Source organism: Carettochelys insculpta, chromosome 2, assembly GCF_033958435.1.
Source record: "Carettochelys insculpta isolate YL-2023 chromosome 2, ASM3395843v1, whole genome shotgun sequence".
Classification (NCBI taxonomy): Eukaryota; Metazoa; Chordata; order Testudines; family Carettochelyidae; genus Carettochelys; species Carettochelys insculpta.
Genome location: NC_134138.1, coordinates 236,154,315 through 236,180,876, shown reverse-complemented (window position 1 = coordinate 236,180,876; position 26,562 = coordinate 236,154,315). Strand labels below are relative to the sequence as shown.

The 26,562-nt window shown below is 46.4% G+C and overlaps 1 protein-coding gene across 2 annotated transcripts in view; it reads left to right on the top strand.

Annotated features, from left to right (window-relative positions):
- Nucleotides 1–26,562, top strand: part of CDK14 (cyclin dependent kinase 14) — a 555,604-nt gene that overhangs the window by 137,549 nt on the left and 391,493 nt on the right. For both annotated transcript variants that reach the window (XM_074984765.1, XM_074984766.1), the window contains one exon: nucleotides 8,291–8,536. In XM_074984765.1, coding sequence (XP_074840866.1) covers nucleotides 8,291–8,536 — 246 coding nt within the window. The remainder of the gene's footprint in view (nucleotides 1–8,290; nucleotides 8,537–26,562) is intronic.

Genomic DNA, 26,562 nt, shown 5'->3' with positions numbered 1-26,562 from the left:
GAATTGATAATTTTAGTATCCCTTAAAGCTCTTTCTCACATGGCTTGTATTTTTAGTTGGTTATATTAGTAGAAGTAGTGGTCAGTGGCTCAACATGTAGTGGTCAGTGGTTCAATAGCTGGATGGCGGTTGGTTTGAAGGAGAGTGCCGCAAGGCTTGGTTCTGGGGCTGGTGTTGTTCTACATCTTTGTTAAGGACCTGGATGAGGGACTGGACTGCACCCTCAGCAAGTTTGCAGATGACACAAAACTAGGGGGAGAGGTAGATACGTTGGAGGATAGAGAGAGAATCCAGAGTGACTTGGATAAATTGGAGGACTGGGCCAAAAGAAATCCTGATGCATTTCAACAAAGAGAAATGTAGAGTCCTGCACTTGGGACAGAAGAATCCCAAGCATTGTTATAGTCTGGCGACTGACCGTGTCAGCAGCAGTACGACAGAAAGGGACTTAGGGGTTATGGTGGATGAAAGGCTGGATATGAGTAAACAGTGTGCCCTTGTAGCCAAGAAGGCTAATGGCATACTGGGGTGAATTAGGAGGGGCATTTTGAGCAGATCTAGAGAAGTAGTTGTCCCCCTCTATTCATCACTGGTGAGGCCACATCTGGAATATTGTGTTCAGTGTGTCTCTTACCTCCCCACCCCCAGTATAAAAAGGATGTGGATGTACTGGAGCAGGTTCAGCAGCGGGCAACAAAAATGATCAAGGGGCTGGAGCACAAGACCTGTAAGGATAGGCTGAGGGATTTGGTCTTGTTTAGTTTACAGAAGAGAAGACTTTGGGGTGATTTTAATAGCATCCTTCAACTTCCTGAAGGGGAGATCTAAAGAAGAGGGCGAGAAACTGTTCTCAGTGGTGTCAGATGGCAGAACCAGGAGTAATGGTCTGAAGTTAGAGGGAGAGGTGTAGGTTAGATATTAGGGAAAACTACTTCACCAGGCAGGTGGTGAAGCATTGGAATGTGTTGCCTAGAGAAGTGGTGGATTCTCCATCCCTTGAGGTTTTTAAGTCCCAGCTGGACAAGGTCCTGGCTGTGATGACTTAGTGGGGGTTGCTCCTGCTTGAAGCAGGGGGCTGGACTGGATGACCTCCTGAGGTCCCTTCCAGACCTATGATTCTATATTACATGCCAGCAAAGGACACAGCTTTTTTCCACTGTGGCTGCCTCCCAGTTTAATCATTATGGATGCAATTAATTCTAGGGACCACCAGCACCCATTCAAAAACACCACTTCTGACCGGGAAGGAAATGTTTTTGCATCTGTTCCATGGGAAGGCATATTTCTTAGCCACCCTCTGGTTCCACGTACTAAACTACTAAGTCTTGTTGGCAAAATGTGACGACTAAACTAGGTAAGTCAATTGCTTTGTTGAGCATCTTCCTGTTTTTCAAAAGGACCAATTCAAGGCTGTAGTCAGTGAGGGCTCAGTGTCCCTTCAGTCCAGTCTAGATACAGCTGACTTTGGGGCATGCTGTAATTCCATGGCCATTGTGATGAGACAGTCTTCGTGGCTTTACTTACCCAGCTTTGCTAAAGAGGTCCAAAGTACAGTGGAAAACTTAATATTTTTCCTTCAAAAGGAGTGTGCTGAGAAAACAACAGCATCCCTTCAGATGTTTAAATTCTAGGGCAGATCCGTATTGGACCACAGAGTGCTCAACAGATATATCAGGGCACAGACGTTCCAAGATGGTCACTCTACAATGTTTATTCCAATGCTAGAGAAAGGAAGTGTGGTTCTCATCCCACAAACTCTAAGATCTGTGTTCCTACCTTTCCATCACTGAGTCACAGACATTACCTCAGATTCACGTGAGGCCAAAACTATTACCAATACAAAATGCCTTCAGCCTCTTGTTGGCCTTCAGGGTATGCTCCCATGTTGGGAGTGGTGGGCCCCTCAGTCTCTCCATGCTGTTGGAAGCAGTATAATCCTGTCCCCAAATTTCAGCCAGACTCTTACCTCCAACTTGTATGGCCAAGGGCACATTGGCTATTACTTTGGCCAGACTACATAAGAGAGACCTCCAGGCTTGGTTCAGTTTGATTTGCAAGCCAAACAGGCAGCATAAAAATTATTGAGGCCCACCAATATTGAGTGATCCTTGGACTGGTGGAAAGACCCAGTGAATGTACGGAAATCCCATTTGCTTGGCTTCTGCCATCATTAGTGACTACCAATGCATCCCTCATAGCAGAGATGATAAGGTTGCTGATTTGTTAAAATCTTTCTGGAATCAATTCGAAAGACTAGAATCCAATAGACGGGCCTGGTATAGACTGTTTGAGGTCTTCCACGAGAATTCCAGGGTAAATCTGGAGACCTCAATCTTATTTTGTATGCCTGGGGTGGACAGTAATTTTTGATGAGGGCCCACTCCAAGAATTTGGTAAACATCCAATGGCTGCACTCTTCTGTGATACTAGTGCAAGAAGCACTGGGTCTGGAATGGAGATTGGGTATGTACAGAAGCTTGGGGTAGGGGACTGGGGTGCAGGATCAGGTGTGGGGTCTGGGGGGAGAGTTTGGGTCAAAGAGGGGGTTGTGACGTGGTTCAGGGTCCACGTGGTTCAGGAGCGGGCATGGGTGCAGTAGAGGATTCCGACCTGGAGGGGGTACAAGGTCTGGGAGGGGACAGAAATCTAGGGCAGAGATGCAGGAGTTTGAGTGTGACCTAGGGCAGGGAGGGGATTGTGACCTGTGGTGGGGATTGGGGTGCATGATCTGGGAGGGGGTTGGGAGCAGAAGGGTGGGTGGGGGGAGCTGATGTTAGGGGAGGCAAGGAAGGGACTGGAGTGCTAGAGGCAAGCTCTGGCTTGGAAGCACTTTAGGGGTTGCCAGCCAGCAGCCCAGCAGGTCCCTCTGGTGGTAGGCTCCCTGCTGTGCCCTCTGATTTGTGCTGGGGCTGTTACCCAACTGTTCCCAGGAGCGGGACAAGAGGGTGCTGAAAAGTCATGTTTGGGGTCCCCTACTCCCACCCCCTAATCTACTGGATTCTACTCTATCGCACCAGTCCTGTGTTTCTGCAGTGTGATCAGCAAGTATGCAAATCTGGGGGAATAATTAGCTTTCGTCTCGCTAGAATCTGTTGGGCATTCAATGGAATTGTCCGTGTTAAGCACTTTTTTCTGACTGATTATAATGTACATTTTATTGGAAAAAATGGCTATTAATCAGGCTATTAAAATATTATAGGGTTACTTTTTTAGTTTGTTTACGAAATGTGTAGGAACTAAATTAATACTGAGATTAGCTTGTTGAATTTTTTAGTTCACTATGAAAATAATATTCTCTTCTAGCTGTTCAAAAAGTAAAGGAAAATGCCCCATGCAGACAGGTGCTGGTGCAAGATGATGATTCCTTTGCTAAGGATTTCAGGCTGTAGACGTGTTCCATTAGTTCATCCCTCTTTTCTTTCCTTTTTTTTTTGTTCTCTTCAACACAAATCTCTCAGTAGAGACTGAAAGCAGGGGAAGTCCCTGGCAGAGGCAGCAGGCCTTCTGTGGCTTTTGACCCTCTTCTCCACTTTTGGTTTACCTTTTGGGTCAATAAACAATGAGTCCGCGAGAGTGCTGTTCTGAATCACTGTAATCAGCTGACTGGTTGCATGTCTCCAGGAAGGGCCACGCCCAGTGGGACCTACCAAAGGAACTACAGTTAGCAGACAGGTAGGTTGTGGCCCAAATACGAATAGCCCTAACTTAGCTACGGTTGAACTCCTAAGGGCCTAGAAGGGCAAATCAAATGTGGTCTTAAAACACCTTTTATCAATACTGAAGGATCAGCAGCAGTGCTACTACGCCAGAACTGAACCAATGCTGTTAGAGTGTGAACTGGAGCAAATGTTCATATGAAAAAGCAACACTGGACAAGTGTGTGGATTTTGTTTTTTAATGTGGTGGTGGTGGTGGTCTTGTGTTATGGTGGTACCTAGAATTTCCCACTTTGATCAAAGCCCCATTGCAGTGTATTCATATGTTCATGGAGCTGAAGACCAGAGGGAACTATCTGATCATTTAGTTTGACTTGCTGTATTACACAAGCCCCATTTCATCTAGCATTCAGCCGAATAACTTGTGGCTGACCAAGCATTTCTTCCAGAGAAGCATCTAATCCTGATCTGAAGACATCGAGCACTGGAGAATGCATCACTTCTCTTGGTAGTTGGCTCCGGAGGTTACACTCATGCACTGCTGAACACTTGTGCTTTATTTCTAGCTTGAACTATCCTGGCTTCAGCTTGCAGCCATTGGTCCTTGTTTAGGGTGACCAGGTTTCCCTCGGCCAAATATGGAAAATGCTGTGGAGAGGTGTGGGGTGGGCAGCTCCCTGGCTGTGGCTGCCAAGCAAGAGCAGCTTCCAGGCTGCCCCATGTCACGGGGTGCTGGAACAGGGCTGCCACCCCATGGGAGCTTCCTGGTTGCAGGGGCAGTTGCCCTTCAGAAGAGGCTGTTTGCCAGCTTCCCTACTCCATTGGGCTCTAGGAAGAGGACTACTGCCTTGCAGGGTTGCTCCCTGGCTCCAGTGGTGGCTGTTCTGTGGGGGCTGCTGCCCTGTTGGTGGGGGAGCTCCCTGGCTGTGGTGAGATGGCTGCAGCTCCCAGCTGCCCCACTCCTCCAGGCGTTGGGAATGGGGCTGCCCCCTCTGCTGAGGACCTCCCTGGCTGCCCCATGCCTCCAGGTGCTGGGAATGAGGCTGCTGCTCTGGAGGATTGTTCCGTGACTGTCCTGTGCCTGGGGTGCTAGCAATGGTGCTTTTGCCCTGAGGAAGAACTCCCTGGCTGTGGGGGCTTCCTAGTGGTGGAGGTGGCTGCCCTGTGGTGTGTATGACTACATGGGGCAGCTGTCCTGCAGTGGGGATTGGGCTACCTCCCTGCAGTGGTCTTCCTAGCAGCAGGGGCAGCTGTCTCATGGAGGGTCTGCCCACTACTGCTGGGGCATCAGCTCCCCCTTAAAATCTTAGAGTGGGGGACAAAACACACTACCCTAGGCTCCTCCCCCCCAACATACACTGCCTTACCTCTGTTGTAGGGCCCCTGGCTCCCTCTCTTGCTCCTACCTGTACTGGCCAGTCAGTACGTGCTGCATGTGCTGTCTGGCGAGCTCCTGATTGATTTTATCTGCAGGAGCAGTTGTGCTGACTTGAAGGAAGGGCAGCTCACCAGGGGAGTGAATATATGGACAATTAGCTCTTGTTAAAAACCAGGCAGGGTGCCTAAAATACGGGACTGTCCCAGTGAAAATGGGACAGATGGTCACCTTTTCCTTGTTAGGCCTTTCTCCACTAGTTTCTGGCAGTAGATGGGGAAGAGTGTGTGTATGTGTGTGTGTGGTTCAGTCTACCTGTTTGATAGAAAGCAATCCTTCTTAAGTTGCCAATGAGGAAAGTAATTCAAATAGAACAGCCATGTGCTTTGGAAAATGGCAGAATTCTGTCATATGAAAAGTTGTGAAGAGAAGATTCTTTAGGTCTCTCAAATGCTTAGTTAATTCAGATCCCAGAAGATTTCAGTATTTTATAGAAAATAGTCACTTGATATGTGTGCGAGTGGATTGTGTGTGCATGGGAAGGAGAAAATACACCTGTTCTCGTAAAATATATTTCTGTAGCAAATTTTAAAGCATCGGTGAATGGATGTTTGCCAGAACTAGTGAGTGATCTACTTTCATCCACAGTACGAGCAGAGCAGAGGAAGTTAACAGTCCAAGCTTCTACTCCTGGAAAAGGGCACTTAATGTATTTTTCAATCTGTATTTCCATTCATACCCTGAGCTCTAGAGCCTCCACAAAGGGGACCACTAGGAGCAAATTTTGATGGCAGATTTTTTTGTGACATGGGCATTCTGCATAGACCACCAGAGAGTAATGTCTTTGGGTGGATATAACCTAGACTAGATTCAAACTAGTGACCTAGAGGTGAAGGCGTGTCCCCTGAGATGTCCAATTTGAAACCATTTCCATTACTTCTTGACACGCAATCGATCGCAGCAGCTGTGCTGCCAGTGCATTTTCAGTAGGTAATGTGTGGTTAACCCATACTGGAGCCTGACACTGGGCAGGAGGTTCCTCAGTGTAACGTGTCAACAAAATTCCATGTAAGGCAGATGGAGTAATCATGGCATCATTAGTTATTTAATACCTGCTAAACTGTATATATTTACGTTTAATTGCTGACAACAGATCTTTAACAAGTTCATTAAGACACATGTTTTAGAAGCTTTTTTAAATTTGCTTCTTTTTTTCTTTCTATCCTGAAAGCTGGGCATTATTTTTCCTTTTCTGATTCTGTTTTTTGCCGCAGGGGGAGAATCATGAGTGGAGTCAAAATTTGACATCACTGTTTAACCTCAGCTTCAGTTTGTGCACATATTGTGTCAGAAACTGCCTGGGTTGTGCATACCAGCATCACTGATGTCCGTTTATCCAGCTAGTATTGTGCTTTCTAAAGCGGCGGGTGTGATTGTGGGTGGCATAGGGGCAGGGAGAACAAGGGATACATTTGAAAGAGGAAGCCCACTTAACTCCTCAATCAACAAATTTATTAGATGTTGGGGTGGTAGCAGTATACCAAAATTTAGTTGTTAAACCAAATTCTGGCCATACATTTGTGTGTAGTTTGGATGAATAGGCACTGCTCCTATTTGATACCAGCAATAAATTTTCAAAGAAGGGAAGCTTTAGTTGATTGTCTTTTTAAACCAGAAATAACATGTGGAACTTTGTAATCCCTGTATTGGAATATTAGCCCTGTACCTTTTTAGTTAGAGTTAAACCTGTCACTGCTAGTTCAGATAGCCTTGTAGAGTGTATTTAATATTTAAGTATGAAGGCAGTCTTTGGACCAGGGTATGTTCTTGGTGTTTACGGTGGAGTGCTGGGATATTCCAGGGTAGGATTTGTTTGTTTCTTATTGTATCCTTTATTTCTGCATGAAAGTGTTACTGTTAGTGAACAATCGAAGTGAATTGGATTTCAGGCAACCAAAGCAGAAAGGGAACTGTGAAGAATGATTTGCAGCTGGAAAATGTTTCTTTGAATTGATAGCACAGTTTACAGCTGTGAGGGGAGGCACCTTGCCCAGGCACATTTCTAAAACTGATCCATGCTGTGACACCCAATTTGCTGTGCTTCAGCAAGTTTTCAGCATATCCTAAGTAAGGCCCCACCAAACACTTACACACTAGCTTAGCTGTAAGTATATAGTGCCATTGATAGCAAATCAGTATCACCATTCCAAACATTTCAAAGCCACAAGATATTTCAAAAACAAGTTTTTTGTTTTTTCTGTGCTGCTTGGATTTTTGAGCATTTAAAGTATATTTGGATCCCATTGTCAAGCTTTTCTCTGACCACAAGGGCTAGAAAATTACCCTTGAAATAAAAAAAGGCTATGTCATATATTCACATGAGTACAAGAACTGGGCTTTTTGCAAAACCACAACATTTTGCAAGACTCATTGTAAAATAGAGAGAGCTTGCAACCTGTAATCACAGTGGTACTATTGGAGTGCCTGAATGTTCACAGGATCAGAACCCCTGGTCACATATGTAGGTGAAATGAGGGCAGGGGGCTGGACTCGATGGCCTCTCGAGGTCCCTTCCAGTCCTACTCTTCTATGATTCTATGAAATAGTTCAACCCTGTGACAAGAAATGTTGAGAAATGTGATCTTTGTGCTTGTGTGTGTCATCAAGCTGTGATTTCTCGTGTTTCAATACTTGGGTATTGATTTACTAATTTGGTTCTCTAGGGCATGTGGTTGTGATATTGTAGAAGCATTATATTTAAAAATAAAACAATTGTAAACTGGTATTGAATAAACCAATTATATCCTGGTATTTACACACATGAAATTGTGTTTGTAAGCTGGTACCATTAAAGTTTGCTCTCAGCTAATTTGAAAGAGATGGAAATTGATACTCCTTGTAGGGACCAGAGACTGGATTGTAGGATGAAGTGAACTGGCACTTTCACAAAGAATAGACTGCAGAATTTTAGATAAAATAAATCTTTAGATATTTATTCTGAATTTGTCATTTTACATGATTATACAAGCTGTATGTTGCTTCCTCTGTTTTGTTCTTCCTATTTTTTTCCTATCTTTTAAGCAGTCCAAATATGTGCGTATCTGATACACCTCTGTGCATATATACTTATATATGTCTTTGTGTTTTTTATATAAAATTTTACTTCTTAAAAAATGGGTTTTTGTTACATGTGAAATTTCATCTCTTCCAATTGCAGGTATATAAATATCTTCAGTGCATGTAATTTGTTTTCTTTCAGATATGTGTCGCAAAGATGTCAACACGGAACTGCCAGGGAATGGACTCAGTGATCAAACCCCTGGATACAATTCCCGAGGACAAAAAAGTCAGGGTTCAGAGGACACAGAGCAGTTTTGATCCATTTGAGAAACCAACAAGTCAAGTGAAGAGGGTCCATTCAGAGAACAATGCTTGCATTAACTTCAAAACTTCATCATCAGGGAAAGAATCTCCTAAAGTCAGGCGACATTCTAGTCCCAGCTCTGTAAGTGCATCTGGCTCTGTTATCCACGTGACTAGTAGTTTCTGCACCAAATGTTTCTTACCTTTTTGTACCTGAAATTCAACACTTCTTAAAATGTTCCTCTTGCATTAGAACGAATAAATTTTTCAAAAATGCCCTTTACTCTTACTACTAAAAATCTAATTTACATTTCACTGTTCTGTGTTTAGTCTGATATTTCTCAGCTCTCAGACGGTTAGTTTCACTTGTTTATGGGCCGTGTCTAATCAATTTGGCTTTTAGGATCTCATTTTTAAATACAATGCTGTGGTATTAGAGTAGCTAATTTTGCGAGGTGATGTTTATTTCCAAAGAAAATTTGTGGTCTGTGAAACAACCAACCTCCCAAAAAATGTAGAATAATTTATTTTGGTTTTAGGCTTCATAAAATTGTATTTTTATTGAACCTGAATCTTGGGCCATCTATTCCTTTATTTATGCCTCTTTAAAATGCTCTTACATTCATTTACATATTCCATTTAAAGTAAGGTTACTGTTTTCTGATAGAGCCATGCTGCATGTGGAAAAGTGAAGGGATGTTTATCAATGCAGTATCATGTTTTCCCTCTGTGGGCTAATATTTTGAAAGTAGGTAGATAAATAAAATGTCATATTTTTCACGGATAGTGCACAGATAGATGTCTCACAAGATATCTTAACACATTATTGGAAAAATTGTGGCTTTTTACTGTATTAGGATAAATGCATAATAGTGACTTTTGAGTAAATGATTACAGATTCAAAGAGAATGCAAAGAACACACTTCAAAAGTTAGTGGGAAAGAAAGTGATTGAAAATGTTGATTTTTTTTTTTTTTTTTTCCTTCGTCTTCTGGATCAGAATTTTGAGAAAATTCTATTTCTGTGAAGAAATGTCAAAATTCTCTTTCCTAAGATGAGCTTTGTTTAACCCACATGAACTTAACAGATAAGATATCGAGCCTTGAGGGGATTGTACTTTGTGGGCAAGGTTATATTTTAAAAGACACTATGTATAACAAAAAATAAATTTGCTCTTCTATTGTGGTATCCTGTTATACAGCCTCTGTCGTAGAAGTCTCCTGCATGTTCCAAAACAATCCATAACAAGGAGTTCTTCCTAGTGTCTGCTTCATGGCTATAATCACTACTAGTTAAACCTCTCTAAACTGGCACTATCTCATCAGCATCATCTGTAATCTGGCATGATTTTAGTTAGCCAGACAACCATTTATTGTGGGTGTGGCCAAGTTTTCTGTGGTCCCATAAAGTTTTACAGCCACCAGTCCTGGCTCTCAGTGTGCTGCTATTTAGCTCTATTTGACCCCTGAGTATCTTCTAAGAGCCCAATAAGCCTTGGAAGTGTTGGTAATGTGCTAGAAAATATTGACTTCCCTTGTCTGGCAAATTCTCTCATCCTGAGGGTGCCAGATGAGAGGTTCAACCTGTGCTGCTATCATATCATTTAATGCTTTCAGGTAGAATGAAGCTTTTTAGTTATTTCTTACCCTTTTCGTTAATGTACTATTGTATGGGTCATTTTAGGCCAGGGATCTGCAACCAAAATAGTGAGAAGAGCCACTTTTTCAAAATTGGTTACAAGATCAATACTTCAAGAGCTGCAAGGCATGTGAATACGAGACAGTCCTTTAATAAGTAAAGCCAAAGTTTTAAACCCATTTTAGGACAAAGTCTGCCACCATAATGTCAGAATAAGATATTTTTGCACAGGCAGCCGCTGCACAATACGCTTTTAAAGACCTTTGTAGAATTAAGACTCTAAAGATAACTCTATAACCATGCTTACTGTTAATGTGATAAGTGGTATCAAGTAGTGTTTCCCAAACAGGAGAAGACTGAGTTAGCTAAGAGAACTTATTTTCTTGGAGCTGCTCCAAATCATGAAGAGCTGTTCGATGACAGGGTTATGGCTGCATAACCATATGGCCAGTTCTCCTGTCTAAGCCTTTTTGACACCAGGGACTGGCTTGCTGCCTCCTTAAATTGTGTTAGGGAGATTTCAGTGATCAATACCTTTCCATTGATTGGTCATTGAGACACTGTCCTATAAAACAAGACAACACAGAGTGCTTTGCCTTGTGTACTCACGGTGATGCTCTGCATGCATATCCTGCAGGCATTTCTAGGGTGAGTTTCTCTGCTCCACACCATCCCCCTGACAGGTGGCAGCAGGCTCAGCTGGCAATTGCTGCTTTGCAGAACCAGCACACACTGTGCCCAGAGCAGGGTGGGGACAGTATGCTGCAGAATGCCCAGAGAGCCCAGGGCTAAGGTGCAGTGGCAGACGCGCTGCTAGCCTGGCTCACACAGAGGCATGAGGGGTCAGCACACTACTGCTGGGAACAGAGAAGCATGGCTAAGGGGAAGGGGATTCAGGAGGAGCCCAGCTTTGGGGGAAAGGAAAGGAAAGGAACCAGAGAAGGTGGAGGAAGAGACACCCAAACTGCTCTGTACTTGTCTGGAGCAGAACCCTGCTCAAGCCCAGACAGCACAGAAATAGGGCCCCCCCACTGCCTCTCCTGATGCCGCTCTGGCCAGACCCACCCCATGCTGACTCCTGTCCTGGTCAGATGTGAGAGGGGGAGGAGGGAGAGTCTGGAGCTAGCCAGGTTGGAAATAGCCGCTATTCTTTAGCAGCGGCAGGGCAGGACCATTACAGCCTCTGGAGCTTCAGAGAAGTCAGTGCCAGGAGCTGCAAACGCGTCCTTAAAGAGCTTCAGATTGCTGACCACTGGTTTAGGCTCTTCACATTCACTAGTCTGATTATGTAAAATAAAAGGTGGGTTTATTTAAACACAGCAACATTGGTAATAAAAGAGATATGGGATATACAAAATCAGCGTCTGATGAATCAAGATGCAAAAGTCTAACATATTCCTAAGGGTCCTACCTGTCTCTGATTTGGAGACAATGGCAGAATTCTTCACTGGGACCATCACTAGGCTTTAAGACACTGCGGGACTAAGTAAACCTCCTCTCATGTTAAGAAAGAGGTTTGTGTACGAGAGAGGTCTGATCCTTAGAATGTCTACCCTCAACTTGCGTCATCTCTTCATGACTTCCTTGGTGTAAATGTCACTTGTCTGTTCTGAAGGATTTATGGATGCCCAGTTCTCCTATAATCATAGAAATTAAAGATGGAAGAACAATATGAGAGCTCGTAGCTCATCTCTCTGATGCCAGATAGTCTGTGTATTTTAGGAAACAGTGCTTTGTTCTGTTTGTCTGCTAGTTTCAAACTACTAGCAATGGGATTTCCTTGGGAGACTGGCCAGTCTAATCTTATTCCTAGTATGCTTTGCCTAATATTAACCTAATTTTTCTGTTTCTTAATGTTTTCACATTTCTTTTTCCACATCTCACACCTTGTATCTAAATAATTCCTGTTCATACTGAGTGTTTACAGCCTTCAGCAATCTATTTGTGGATATGTACCACGTATTCTCCCTACCATTGTCATCTAAAGAACTTGCTGAATATAAAGGGTAACTTAGTTGTTTTTTAGAAATTAGTCCCCGTGGCTTCCTAATAGTTCTTGTTGCTAGGATACTTTAAACTTCCTTCAGTTTTTCAATATATTTCTGTTAACAGAGTGCCTGATGTTACCATTCAACCATATCAGAACTGTGAAATTATCCTTTTCAAGCACATCACAGTTGCGTTGACCTTTTCTTCTTATCTCCGATCACATTGGAAATCTGCATCTCATTTGTTTGCTATTATCAACCTTAAGTTTCTTTCAGCATTATCGTTTTCCAGGTATTTCCTGCCTATTAAATTTGTTTGAATCTTGTTTCTGCAATTGTATTAGATGGCATTTTTCTAAATGCCAAGTCATTTTGTCCAGCTCCCTCTGTATTACTTCCAGATGCATTTTACCGATACTGATTTTAGTACATTTGTGTTTTCCAAGTACTCTGAGACCTTCTTTATGCACAGTTACTTTGCCAGGCATGTGTTTCTGACTTGTTCAAACTTTAGTTCTTGATTTTTCTTGCTAGAGAGAGACTTGGAAAAGAGGTTCCCGTTTTCTTAAAAAGTTATAAAAAGGTTAATATCTCTACATTAGTTCCACATAGTTCCATTGTTTAATAGGCACCACTTCTCTTTAGTAAGTATTTTCCCCCGGGCCCCCATTTTTATTTAGAAAATCTCCTTCCCTACCTATTGTCTACTTTTTCCGCTGCCTTTTAGATCTACCTGCAGATAGTTAGCTAATTGTGCTCATTATTACTTGGCAGCCTCCAAAATGGAGAAAGCCATCGTCCACCAGCCCCGAGCCTGCTCCTCGCTGACTGCAGGTCCTGGCAGCCAGGTCCCAGCTCCTGGCAGCCAGGTCCCAGCTCCTGGCAGCCAGGTCCCAGCTCCTGACTGTCTGTGGGTCCTAGCAGTCACTGTCTGCCCTGACCACCATTGGACCTGGCTCTATGCCACCTGTGGGTTCCGGCAGCTAGTGGCTGACTGAAGGTGTAGGCTGTTGGGACCTGCTGGCTGCCGGACGAGGGATGTTGCCAGATAACAGAATTCTGGTTAAGAGAGGTAGATTCTGTATAAAAGTTTCCATATTTTTGATCATCCTTACATGAAATTACACTTGTGGCTTCTTCTTTTTCAGAAGGCCTGTAATGTACTGTACTTTATTTACTGTATGTTGTTTCTTGGTATGCCACAGACTCTTTTCAAATGGGTGGATTTCAATGTTTTCTACATTTATTCTTTACTAACTAGGGTCCCAATCCTGCAAGCATGTCCACATATGTTCTTAATGTTATAGAGGTCTTTCAAATATCAGTGAAACTACTAATGAGTGAAGTGCATATGTAAGGATTTTTAGCATCAAATACTTGATTTCTTAGCTTCCACAATCCTCTTTTCTGAACTCAAATACACTTGATATGTCTGTGTTTGTGAACCAATTTCGTATTGCACTACTTCTGTTCAGCTTCCAATCACTCCTGTTCTTTCTGCCCATGGACTACTCCAGAACACCCCTCACAATGTAGAAGTAGCTTGTTACAATGGCTGCAACTTGAATTAACAAGAATGTGAGTGGAGGGTTTCAAGATAACTGTAGGCACTCTGCTTGGACTTGAGCCGCATTTGGTCCTGATTGGCAAACCCCAGTGCCACAATGATGACCAAGCTGGAGCGACTTTCCATCCCATGCAGGCCTAGATACATAGCTTGGACAACAAGTCATGTGGAGATTTAGAGCTGCCACTGAGGCACAGTCCAGGCGGTCTGTGGTGGAGGATCCCATTGTCCCAACCGTACCCTGAATTCAGCACTTCTGTGGATACATATACTTCCCATCCTGACCCAAACAAAGGTATGCCCTGCAAGGGCTGCCTGCCCCACAGTTGGGGCATAATACTCAGGGACATGTGGAAACCTAAATGCAAATAGGACTTGACCCAGAAAGAGTGCATTGTGATTGTCAACAAAACAGCTCAAGGTAAGGCTGTTCGCTTGTCCAGAGTTCTGTACTCCAGTGCCTAGTCTGTACTGTCTTGGGATTAAGGCTGTTTCTCTCTGGAGTGGACAGGGGATTGGTGGGAGATGATTTAAAAAAAAAAAGTGAATTCTTAAACACTTCTTGCATCTCAGTAGAACTAGAATAGTTTCTTTGGCTTGTGTTCATGAAAATTTTGAGCAATTTGGGAACATTCTGATGTGTGTTTACCTGGTTTGTTACCCAACATACACATCTGCATGGTTATATTCCCTTCTGGGGTTGGTGATTTTGAGTAATGTGAGTTGATCTGGGCTTTTTGTCTTGTTTTTTTTTCTCCTCCTCCTGTTCAGCAGATGTCCATTATCACGTCTGCTGCTACTTATTCCTAGTATTTTTAGTCATAGTCACTAGCAGATTCCTTATTGTCAAATTATATCTTGTTGGAACTGTAACTAATTCTGGCATGTAGATTACACCGATCTGAGTTGATATTTCAGTCATCAAAAGCACCTTTCCAAATTTATGTCCTCTAGGTGGTGATCACTATAATTCTGTTTCAATTCTAGTTTTTCTTTTTTTCCACTAAACCTCCATTTAGGAACTGATTCTTTGACAGATAAGAAGTATCTTTGTTTGTTTAATAAAACTTCCACTTTTTGCCTTGCCAAGAATTGTGCAGCTGTATGCTGGGTCACTTGATTTAGGCAAAAATGCCCATCCCACTCCTTTTCTGCTGCAACTGGAAGGCTGTCTAAGCACCTTGGGTCATTTAAATTAATGTTGCACCTCTCCACAACTGCATAGAAGCTCTAGGTTGTTAATTAGCTATCTAACTCAAAGTGAGAAGTTGTTGCATGAACTATTTTTGTTTGCTTTCAAGTTCAGAATTTAAAATCATCTGACAGGTGCAAACCCATTATGTAAACCATGGTGATGTACTTCAAACCTGGAGTATTTCTACACAGTAGCTGGGAGCTTGCTTTGCAGTGCAGGTAGACAGCACTAAAAATTGCAGCTTGACCATGGTGGCACAGGCTAGCCATTTGCATACATGCTCAGGATGCAGATTTTGGCTAGCCCCAAGGTATGCCTATACTTACTGGTAAATCAGCCCAGTCCGGGTCAGTCTTCCAGGGTTAGATTTCGTACACCTAGATGGGAAGGGTGAAATTGAACCATCAGGGGTTGTCAATCGACCCCGTACCCCTTAATATCACAAGAGTATGGAAGGTCAACAGGAGCTTTTCTCCTGTCGACATCCCTCTGTGGAGATGGCCAGATAAGTCGATTCTAGATATGTCAGTTCCAGCTATACAAATGTTGTAGCTGGAATTGCATATCTAGAATCGTCTTTCAGGTCTAGTGTAGACCTGACCCAAGTAATTTCCTGTGTTTCGGCCAACCCCGCTATTTTATTTTAGCATGCTATGTTTAGCATGCTAGCTTGAATGGAGCTAGCATGTGTGTCTGTTCTGGGAAGCTTGCTCCAGCTAGAGTAGATCTTTCTCCCTATCGTTATAAAATTGTGCATGTAGAAACACAGTCTTGTTGAATAAAATTCCATGCAAGGGAGACTGATTAATCCAAAGAGCATGAGACAGACTTCAAGTATTCCAGGCTTCTGCTTCTCCTTTGGCCACGACAAATCTCTGTTAAAAGCATGCATGTATCCAGCTAGGTAAATTCATTGCCCAATGATTCTGTGCAACCTGAAGCCTTAATACAGACAGAAGATAAAGGGACACTGTCAACTTGCAATGAATGTAGTTTGTTTTGGAAAATGAATTCAGAGTAGTTTAATAGTGAACCTGCCCCAAAGTTTCACTGCTGAATTTTTTTTTCATTCAAATGCCTTTTAGAAAATGGCATTCTCTCACTTGTAGTAATTAGGTGAAAGACACACAAATAGTGTATATAACTATATGAAAGAAACAATAAACACCATTAAACACAAAGAACTGGAGGAAAGAGGGGTTTATTTTCTGAAACTGTTTAGTTATAGTAATAGGTGCTGATTAGACTAGATAAACATTTTCACAGAGGGTGTGATTTTTTTTTTTTCAAGTTAGTGCTGTGCCTTTAATTATTCCAGTACTCTGGACAAGCTGTGGAGGTGCACATAAAAACCTTGGCTGCCAAGAGTGACAGGTGTATCTCACTTGATGCTGAAAATAAGAGGCCTCCAGCCTTTCTTATAGCCACCACTCAACAGCAGAAGAAAACAGGCCTGTCAGGCAAGTTGTGGTATTCTAAATTGTTCCACTGGCACCATTCCACCTGTCACTTTCACCATATTTTGGAGCAGAGGCATGTAGCTGATTCTCAGTGTATGCCCTGTCCAAGGTGGCGTATGGAATACAATTGCCATTCGCTGATGTTTTCTTAGAAACTGAGGCACAATTTCAGATTGTTCACACTGGTCATTTAAAACATCCAGGATAGTAAAATGAAGGTGAGATCATCAGTCTTGGGAACATACAATATAGTGCAATGTTTGGTTTTATATAATCCTGCTGGAAAGAAAAAAACAAAATAACTTGTGTCCTATTTTGTTGTTTGATAGCCACATTTATGATCCAGTCTGTGATTCGATAAGTAACCTATCCTATCATAAACTATTATTTAATCTGATGGATATTTAAGTATATTCATATTGAGCTAGTTGGTGACTTTTTTTAGCTTTAGCTAATCACTTTGCTTTCCTTGGGCAACCTATAATGTCTGTCATTGATTTGTTAATTATAATGCATTTCCAAAATGTAGGCATATTTGTGTGCAGTAGTGTTGTAGCCGTGTTAGTCTCAAGATATTCGCAAGACAAGGAGAGTGAGGTAATGTGTAAGAGCTCAAAGTCAGTATAAACTACTCCCTCGCCAACAGAAGATGGTCCCGTAAAAGATATTACCTCACCCACTTTATTGCTGCATATTATTTACTTTGTAGATAAAATTAGTATCAAAATACTAATTTTTTCTTGCATCGTATAAATGGAAAGTATTCTGATTGTGATAGTCTATTCGTTTGTTTCAAATGGCGTTGGCTAAGCTATGTGTTAGCCCTCCTGACAATCTCCAGGAATCATAACATGCAGTCCCAAACCCCTCTCTTTACAAAGGCCTGGCATCTCAGCTACATTGCCCCATCCCTTACTTCTGCCCTGCCTGCAGGCAGGTTTGTGGGGATGCAGTCAGGGAGGGCACATCTGAGAACTCCTTTCCCTGACTGCTGCCTTACAAAGCAGCCCTCTGCTTGGTATCAATTGCTGAATAATATTCCCTTTTTGCTGAGAAACGAAGTGTTGCTAATAAGCAGAATCAGCTGTATTTAAAATGTGTTAAGGCTTTTTCTGAATGTTAATCTCATCTAACAGGATAGCTTTCCATTTTATGTTCATACAATTGTGTGATTTTGTTTTTCTAAAAAGAAATGCAGATAAATCACATGAAGATAGAGCTGTGGATGGTTGCCAAGGGCTGTAGGCTTGGCTCAAGTTATTTAGGGCAAGGAACCTTCAGCTGCTGTTGATGCTAAATGCAACACGAACCCTTTCCTACTTCTCCCATCCAAGTGGATGTGGTGCAATTTTGCAGTCGCTCCGTCCCATCCTTCCTGGTATCCAGGTGTGGTGACTGGGGAACTTCAGAGCTTAGTTTGGGAGATGTCCCTTCCTAGCTGAATATGAGGTTTGGCCTAGATGGTAGTTCTGAAATGGGACAGGGTGAGATGATTTTTGATAAAAAGACCTTCCTAAGTACCTTTTAATATTTGGGAAAGGAAATGAAAAGAAACACCTAAGAAGATGGCGGAGCTCCCTTGCAGGAGCTGAATAGTGGGTCTTCCTTGACCTCAACAGTCAGGAATTTGTGCACCTGTATCGGAACATGGAGGGGGATATCCATAGGATGAGGTATTGGGGGGATTGGGGAGCTAACGTGCAACTGCAGTTTGGGCACAGGATTCTCTTTCACTTAGTTCAACGGTCTTCAAGGCTGGTCAGCGCAGAGCGCAGGCGGCTTATGGGTTTGGCTGGGTTTATATATCACTTACTGCCTCATAGCCAGCTGTGCCTCGGGTTTGATCCTGAGCTATTTAACTTTAGCATGTAACAGGATCTGTTCTCTGTACAAACGAGTAACTCCCTTGAGTCTGTGTATGGTTTGGTAGTGAAAGCTTTACCAGCATCTCATTTGGGAAATATTTTCTCCTAAAATAGAGACTAGACTCTGGGTTGTTGTAAAGGACTATCTTTTAGATTTTCCTTAGGATGGATTTAGTATATAGCCAAACAGAGCGATCTTCATTTTAGATTTTAAATAATTTACAATGGAGCTGTGAACGTAATATTTTTCCCTCAAGGATAATCTCATATTGAAGTCTAATATCCTGTTTAAAAAATCTATTTAAAACTTAGGCTCAGGAGTGTGATGGTAAAGTCTGACATTCACAAGCTGTTTTGTGGTTATGAAAAATACATGAGCCTGTAACCCACACAGCTTGTGAAGAACAGTTGGATGGCTCTGGGTGTAATTTTCTATTGAAGTTTTCTTTACCAAGTACTATGGATTCTTGAGAATTTCTAAAAGCTAGTGCTCACCTGAGTGTAATGCACCACAGGATTCTGGAGTTAAGCCATCTCTATCCCTTACAATCTATGAAGGATTATTTGAAATTAGTTACAATGACCTGCCAACAGTCTTGAAACAGATTCTCCCACCTCCCACAAGTGTTCCTTTTTGCGTTTCCATTTTTTTATAATTTCCTTCAATGATCTTGAAATGCCAATTTCTCCCACTGTCATTTCCCCCATTTGGCATACTCTTTTTTCCTCTCGCCTTGTTAATAGCGTTCTTGTGCTCCATTGATATGAAGGAGAGTTATCTCATGTTGTTGTAAATACATCTAATCAAACTTCTGTTTTTCTTATGTTCTGGGCCATTGTTAACGAGCCTCTTTACCCTTTGGCCTCTCATGTGTACTGTCTGCAGTCTCCAACCATATGATAAGTGTACTAGTATGTCTTGAATGGGAAGAAAACCCATGGTTTTCATTATTTTGGTGATTTTATTCAGTGACCATTCAGATAAATTAGCTTCTCTGAGTAATGGGAGAACTTGTATGGGCTATCCAGCCCAAACCTTATAGCCCAAAAGGCCAAGGAGGAATCCGTATTGTCCCTTGTACCCTGTATTAAGCCCTTGCTTTTTGCATCTCAATTCTAATCCTTCTCTTGGAATACAAGAAAACTGAAATCACATCCTATGGACACATGTCAGGAAAGATTTGGAGAAGTTGGAGGAGATAGAAAGAAGAGCAACAAAAATGATTAAAGGGCTAGAAAACATGACCTGTGAGGGAAGACTGAAAGAAATGGGGTTGTTTAGTTTGGAAAAAATAAGATTGAGAGGGGATGTAACTGCTTTCAGTTACTAAAGAGTATTACGTGGAGGAGGGAGAAAAATTATTCTCCTTAGCCCCTGATGACGTGACAAGAAGCAGTGGGCTTAAGTTGCAGTATGGGAGGTTTAGAGTGGACTTTAGAAAAAGCTTCTTAACTGTCAGGGTGATTAAGCACTGGAATAAATTGCCTGGATAGGTTGTGTAGTAATCTCCATCATTGGAGATATTTAAGAGCAAGTTAGGCAAACATCTGTCAGGGATGATCTTAGATGATGCTTGATCCTGCAGGAGTGCAGGGGACTGGGTTTTGACCTCTTGAGGTCCCTTCCAGTTTGAGTATTTTGCCAGTGATGGGGAGAAAGAGGTCCAAAATCAGGTATGAAATGATGAGGATTCTTCTGTCTCCAGAGCAGCATAATGTAGCTATCTAGGAAAATGACACCCAAGAGCCGTGTCTACACGTGCACGCTACTTCGAAGTAGCGGCACTAACTTCAAAATAGCGCCCGTCACAGCTACACGCGTCGGGCGCTATTTCGAAGTTAACTTAGACGTTAGGCGGCGAGACGTCGAAGTCACTAACCCCATGAGGGGATAGGAATAGCGCCCTACTTCAACGTTGAAGTAGGGACCGTGTAGTCGTCGCGCGTCCCGCAACGTCGAAATTGCGGGGTCCTCCATGGCGGCCATCAGCTGAGGGGTTGAGAGGCGCTTTCTGCAGCCCCTCAGCTCAATGGTGGCCGCGTGGAGTGGCCCCTTAAAGGTCCCCTCCCCCTCCCTTCCTGTGCAGGAAGCTGAGGGAACGTGCAGGCAGCAGCCCAGACACGTGGCCAGCCTGCACGTCCCTCAGCAGCCACAGGACCCTCAATGGCCGCCTGGCAGCGCCCCCAGGGGACCCCCCCCAAGGGGAGCCAGGGCAGCCAGCCCAGCCAGGCAGGCAGCCAGGCTGGCAAGCGGCAGCAGGGCCCCTCCTGGACGGAGGCCGAGCTGCGGGACCTTCTGGGGCTCTGGAGCGAGGAGGAGGTGCTCCAGGTAATGGGGAGCAAGAGGCGGAACGCGGATGCGTTCGCTCGGCTGGCCGATGGCCTGGCTGCCCGGGGTCACCCTGCCCGCACTCCTGATCACGTTAGGAGTAAGGTGAAGGAGCTGCGGCAGGGTTACTCCCGGGCCCGGGATGCGGCCGGCTGATCTGGGGCTGCCCCCGTCACTTGCCCCTTTTACAGGGAGCTCAGGGACATCCTGGGCCCCCGGCACACCTCCTCCCCTCCGGCCACCCTTGATACTTCGGCCGACGAGCCCCAGCAGGCCCTTCAGCTGGAGTCCGCCCCGGAGGTAAGCCCCGCACCCCGGGGGCCACCCCCGGGCCATCGCGGGAGGAGGAGGAGGAGGGGGGCTCCTCCTCCGCAGAATCCGGGCTGCAGATTCTCCTCCTGTCATCCCGGAGCAGCAGCCGGGCCTCTGCCCCCCTGGGGATCTCCGGACCGTGGGAGTGGACTGACAGGTATGTACCCCCCTCTGGTGTACACCCCTGGGCTTGAGGGGCGAGGGGTAATAGATATGTGTCCAGGGCCCCCCACATGCTCACATAGCCATGGCCCCAAGGATAGCAGGGCCATGTCCCTCACAGCAGTGCATCAGTCCCTGTCCCCCCCACCCCGCACGACAGTGCCATGCCCCATCCCCGGGGTAGTGGGGAGCGGAACCTCGAGGGGCCCCCAGGAGGGCGGGGTGGGACACCCCGCAGCAGCAGCAGCAGCAGCATGTGATGGAGTGGGGGGGAGTGCAAAAGGGAGACTCAGGCTAGATATGAGCAACAAGAACCGAATAGCTCCCAGGGGCAAAGGATGATCGTGAGGCTACAGCTGGCATGTGACACCTCTGCCCTGAACAAAGAGGAGGGAGGAGCCGAGCTGGCTTTGAATTGGGGGGGGGAGGGCGGGGGCCACAGATAGAGGCTAGGGGAAGGGAGAGCTGGAAGGCAGCCAGCCTGAGGAGGGGGAAAGCTGCATCCCAGAGGGGCACCCCTTGGGGTCTTCTCCCCAGGACGGGTTGGAAGGACTGTCTATTCCGACAGCTGGTGCTGTCACTCCTGGGAGAAACTGGGCATCTGTGGCCTAAGAAACCTCTCCTGTCAGACCCTGCGTAGTGAAGTGAGAGTCGCTCCCACCAGGGGACGGGGTGCAGTGCAGGGGGACCCCTGAACCCCATCCATCACAGCAGCATCTCCCGGGGATGGGGATGGGGAACCTGCAGCACAGGGCTGGGGGGACAAAGGCCACGGCTCGGGGCCCACACTAACACCTGTCTCCATTCTTCTTCCCCCGCTCCTCTCCTGTGTCCCGCACCTGCACCATCGGAAGGACCAGAAGAGAGTGCCGGCGAGGCATCAGTGGTCCCGGAGACCCCTCCGGGGCCATCGCTCCAGGTAAGCCCCTCGGCCGAGGACCGACCGGCCCCACGGCGGGCTAGACGGCGGACCCCGCGCCACCACCAGCTGACGGCGACGGACCCCCAGCTGCTGGCCATCCACCATCGGCAGCTGGAGGTCGCGGAGCAGCACCTGCAGGTGGAGCAACGCCACCTGCACCTGCAGGAGCAGGCGCTGGCCTAGCGCCAAGAGGCATGGGGGGCCTACATGGAGACTTTCAACCACCTGGTGGACTACCTGGCCCCCCATGCCGCGCCGGGCGCTGCAGCGCCCGCCCTGCCTGCTCCACCCGCCGCACCACTAGCTGCTCCGCACGTCGCCGTCGCCGTCCCGTCCACCGTTGCCCCACCACCGAGGGCCGGAGCGCCGAGGGACCCCTGGAGCCAGCTGAGACTCGCCGGGCATATCTTCCGGTCCGCCCCGCCCCCAGCCAGCCCCGGACAGGGCTGTGGCCGTGGCAGGGCTCCTGGCCGCCCACGCCCAGTGCCAGACTTTAGGGGCGAGGGGCCCGGGACATGGCCCCCCCCCTTGTATATAGTTGGGACTTATTAATTTGTGCCCCCCGTTTGCCCCGTCTCCCCCATGTAAATAGTTCTCCCCTTTATCATCCCTGGTTTTCTTTTTATTAGTGAACAAACTTTTTTATTACTATTGTTTTATTTGTACATATTACTTTGCTTCCACACGTTGTATATAGTTTGTTCTTGTTTTACTTATAGTTAAAAAAAAAAAAAAAAAAAAAAAGTTCTAAAAGAAAAAGCAGTTTAAGTTCAGCCACAAGTGCGTGCTGTCATTTGTCCAGGAAAAGTGGGAGGGGGGTGCGGTTGGGTGCTCCATGGTGTGGGCGTTGGGGCAGGGAGTGTGGTGGAGGAAGGGGTGGGCAGTGGGGGGCCTGGCAGAGTTCACCCCGCGGCCTCATCATTGAAGTGGGCCCGCAGGGCCTCCCGGACCCGGGTCCCTTCGGGGTCCACCTGCTGACTGGGGGCAGCGGGTGGCTGCACATCGGCCCTGCCGGCCTCCGCAGCCCAGCCCTGGAAAAAGGCCTCCCCCTTGCTCTCCACTAAATTGTGCAGGGCGCAGCAGGCACCCACAATCAGGGGGATGTTGTTGGGGCCCACATCCAGGCGGGTCAGGAGACATCTCCAGCGTCCTTTCAGGTGGCCAAATGAGCGCTCCACCACCTGGCGTGCGTGATTCAGGCGCTGGTTGAAGCGCTCCTGGCTAGCGGAGAGATGGCCTGTGTACGGGTGCATGAGCCAGGGCCGGAGGGGGTATGCCGCATCTGCGATGACGCAGAGGGGCATGGTGGTGTCCCCCAGAGGGATCTCCCGCTGGGGGATGTAGGTCCCCGCCTCCAGCCGGCGGCACAGTCCCGAGTTCCGGAAAACCCGGGCGTCGTGGGTGCTGCCAGGCCAGCCCGCATAAATGTCCTGGAAACGGCCCCGGCTGTCCACCAAGGCCTGGAGGACCACAGAATGGTAGCCCTTGCGATTGATGTAGCGTCCTCCCCTGTGATGCAGGGCGCGGATGGGGATGTGAGTCCCATCCAGAGCCCCGAAGGAATTGGGGAAGCCCAGGGTGGCAAAGGCCACGATGGTGGCATCTGGGTCCCCCAGCCTCACGAGCCTGTGCAGGAGCATGGCATTGATGGCACGCACAACCTGCAGGGAAAGCACATGAGACAGCACCAATGAGGGGTGAGCAGGGTGTGCGTGGCCCTGCCCTCCCCCCGTGGGTTCTCTTACCTCCATGAGGACAGCCCTGACGGTGGCCTTGCCGACACCAAACTGCTGTCCCACGGATCGGTCGCTGTCTGGAGTGGCCAGCTTCCAGACAGCGATGCCGACCTGTTTCTCCACAGGGAGGGCAGGCCGCATGGCGGTGTTCTGGTGCCTGAGTGCGGGGGTGAGCCACTGGCACAGCTCCATAAATGTCCGCCGGCTCATCCTGAAGTTCCTGAGCCAGCGGTCGTCGTCCCACTTCTCAAGCACCAGCCGCTCCCACCAGTCGGTGCTGGTGGGGTAGCTCCACAGCTGCTGGCGTGTGAGGCGGGGGTGGGGGCGGGGTGCTGCAGGGTTGGGGGTTGAGCCCTGTTGCCCTGGGGGCAGCTCCTCCTCTGGTGTAGCAAGGAGGTGCTCAGCTGCCTCCCGCATGGCATGGATCAGGGCGAGCCCTGCTCCTGCTGGGAGGGCTGGGTGGACCTCTGGGTGTTGCTGCTTCTGCTGCTGGGGGTCCATGCCTGCGTCGCCCGGGGTCTGTGTGCCTGTGGCTCCTCAGACCGCGTGCTGTGCAGGCTGAGTGTGTCTGGGAGGGGCCCTTTAAGGGAGCGGCTAGCTGTTGCCCTGGAAGCGCTAGTCCGCCCTGTGACCCTGTCTGCAGCTGTGCCTGGCATCCCTATTTCGATGTGTGCTACTTTGGCGTGTAGACGTTCCCTCGCAGCGCCTATTTCGATGTTGTGCTGCGCAACGTCGAAGTTGAACATCGACGTTGCCAGCCCTGGAGGACGTGTAGACGTTATTCATCGAAATAGCCTATTTCGATGTAGGCTTCACATGTAGACGTAGCCAAGGAGATTTAAGTATTCAAGCAGAGTAGTTGTGCCACCCGGCTTCACTTCCTGATCAGCCGATTTACTATCCAAGGCAACATGATCCAGCACTATCTACAGTGAAGACTTTATCAGTACTTGGGAAAGATTGTGGATATTGCCTTCATCCTCTCTCTCTTCACCCACTGTACCAAAAAAAGATGAGGGAGAATCATACCAGAATCATTCCACCTGCTCTATATTAGGCTCAGAGACCTTAGTCCTCTCACCAGTTGGAAACCATTCCTCCTTGAATGGCCATTTGTTTTTCATTAGTCGGGTCCTCATACCAACAGTGCTGAGCACTTTCTGACTACTTGGTACCTGAAAGATTGAATCTGCAAACCCATGAGCATGCTGACTCCCTGATCTAGATGCTTGTTAAATACAGGAATGATTCCATAGCTTGAATCAACAGAACAACATGGAAAATATTTTTTACCGAACATAATGCTTGGAATATTTAGCCGTACGGTTTAAGCCATAGGAAGCTGATGCTAGTGAGTGATGCACACTGGCTGCCTGAAAGGCTTTGGGGAAGTGCCAGATCTTCAGGGGCATCAAACCTCACTCAGAAAGGTAGAGATGGTCTTCAGAAGTCCTTATTCATGGAGGCAACCCTCAGAGCAGTCTCACAGCGGAGCCACTCTAAATAAGCATCCAGTACTTAGGCTTTTCTATGGAGTGCTCCATAGGCACCATTTCCTTGCCAGCAATGTTCTCCATCCCATTACACGTACCCAGGAAGAAGCATGGGAGACAGCGCACCAGGAGAGGTCATCCTCTTCAGCACTGGAGAAAGAAGCAGGGAGTGGCAGTGAGACCTGGGACCCACCTCTGACTCCTGAGAGTGGTTGTGGGACCTTGCATGTGCCCTCTTAAACTCAGGAGTCTTTCCAAGCTGCAAAGGGCCCGATGTCCTTCCTGATACCAGTGACCCTTCAAGAACCCTGATAACCAAAGTAACTGGAAATAGGAGAGGTCAAGCGGAAATGAACTCCATTGTGGCAATGGTGGCACCATTGAGGAGGAAGCTCTCCATGGTCCTGTTTCAGCTATCTCTGCCCCATCGTTGGTTATTTCCCTGGCGTTGCCTGTAAAGGGAAGTGGGTACAGTGCCAACAGTCTTCTTCACGGAAGAATCCTATTTGGAGTGTGAAAGGAATCCTTCACTTAAGTCATATCTGTGCCCAGCCTATGCACTGAATTTTGGTACAACCGTTTGGCTGCAACATGGCCATTGGTAATGGTGGAACCCATCGGTTTTCCTCCCACTACAGGACCCCCTTTCCATCTGCTCATACTCAGTGTTATCTGAGGTGAGCCACTGCTCTATCCTGTCTAGAGCCAGACCCTTACTTCAGTGATGACCCTGCTACAGATGTTCCAGGAATGCCCCTGTGGATGTGGTACAGATGGAAGAAGAGGAGGCAGCCATTCCTCCGGTGTAGGTTTCTTCCTTGTTATCCTGGATGAGGTGGTTACAAGACCTAGTAACCAACTCCCAAGAGGTGATTTCAGGGCCTGAAGAGGGTCACCACAAACGTGGGGTTAGAAGTCAAGGAACTAAAGGAGTCTACAGACAGTCTAATTAATTGACATCATAGCTGCAGCATCTTTTTCCAGGAATGAGGTTTGGAGTGGGTCAACACCACTACCAATTTACCACATTTCCCTTCAGCGTATTGGCAGCTCACACATTTTGACAAAAAATGTACAGTGGCAGTGGCAGCTTTCCTGAGATATTGAGGCATCCACGCCTGCCTGTACTTTGGTAGCTGGTTGGTAAAAGTCCACTTGGAGGCTCAGTTCTAGCAGAACATCAGCACAGTAAAGGCCAGCTTTCAGGTGCATGGACTATTGATAAGCAGAAGTCAACTTTAGTCCTGGTTCAGAGAATAAAATTCAGTGGGCTTGACTCAACTCAAGCCAAGGCCTATTTACTGGAGGCCAGCTTCTGAGCTGTGTTGGACCTGATCTCCTGGATAGCATTCTCCAAAGTACCTACCATAGAATGGACATAAGCAACACATCTTGAAGAACAGCCACATGGTAAGTAACCATTTTTCCCCAGTGGGTCAAGCTTATATTTTAAAAGAAGCTTTTCTCTTCTCATAAAATCATATACACAAGACATCTGCAC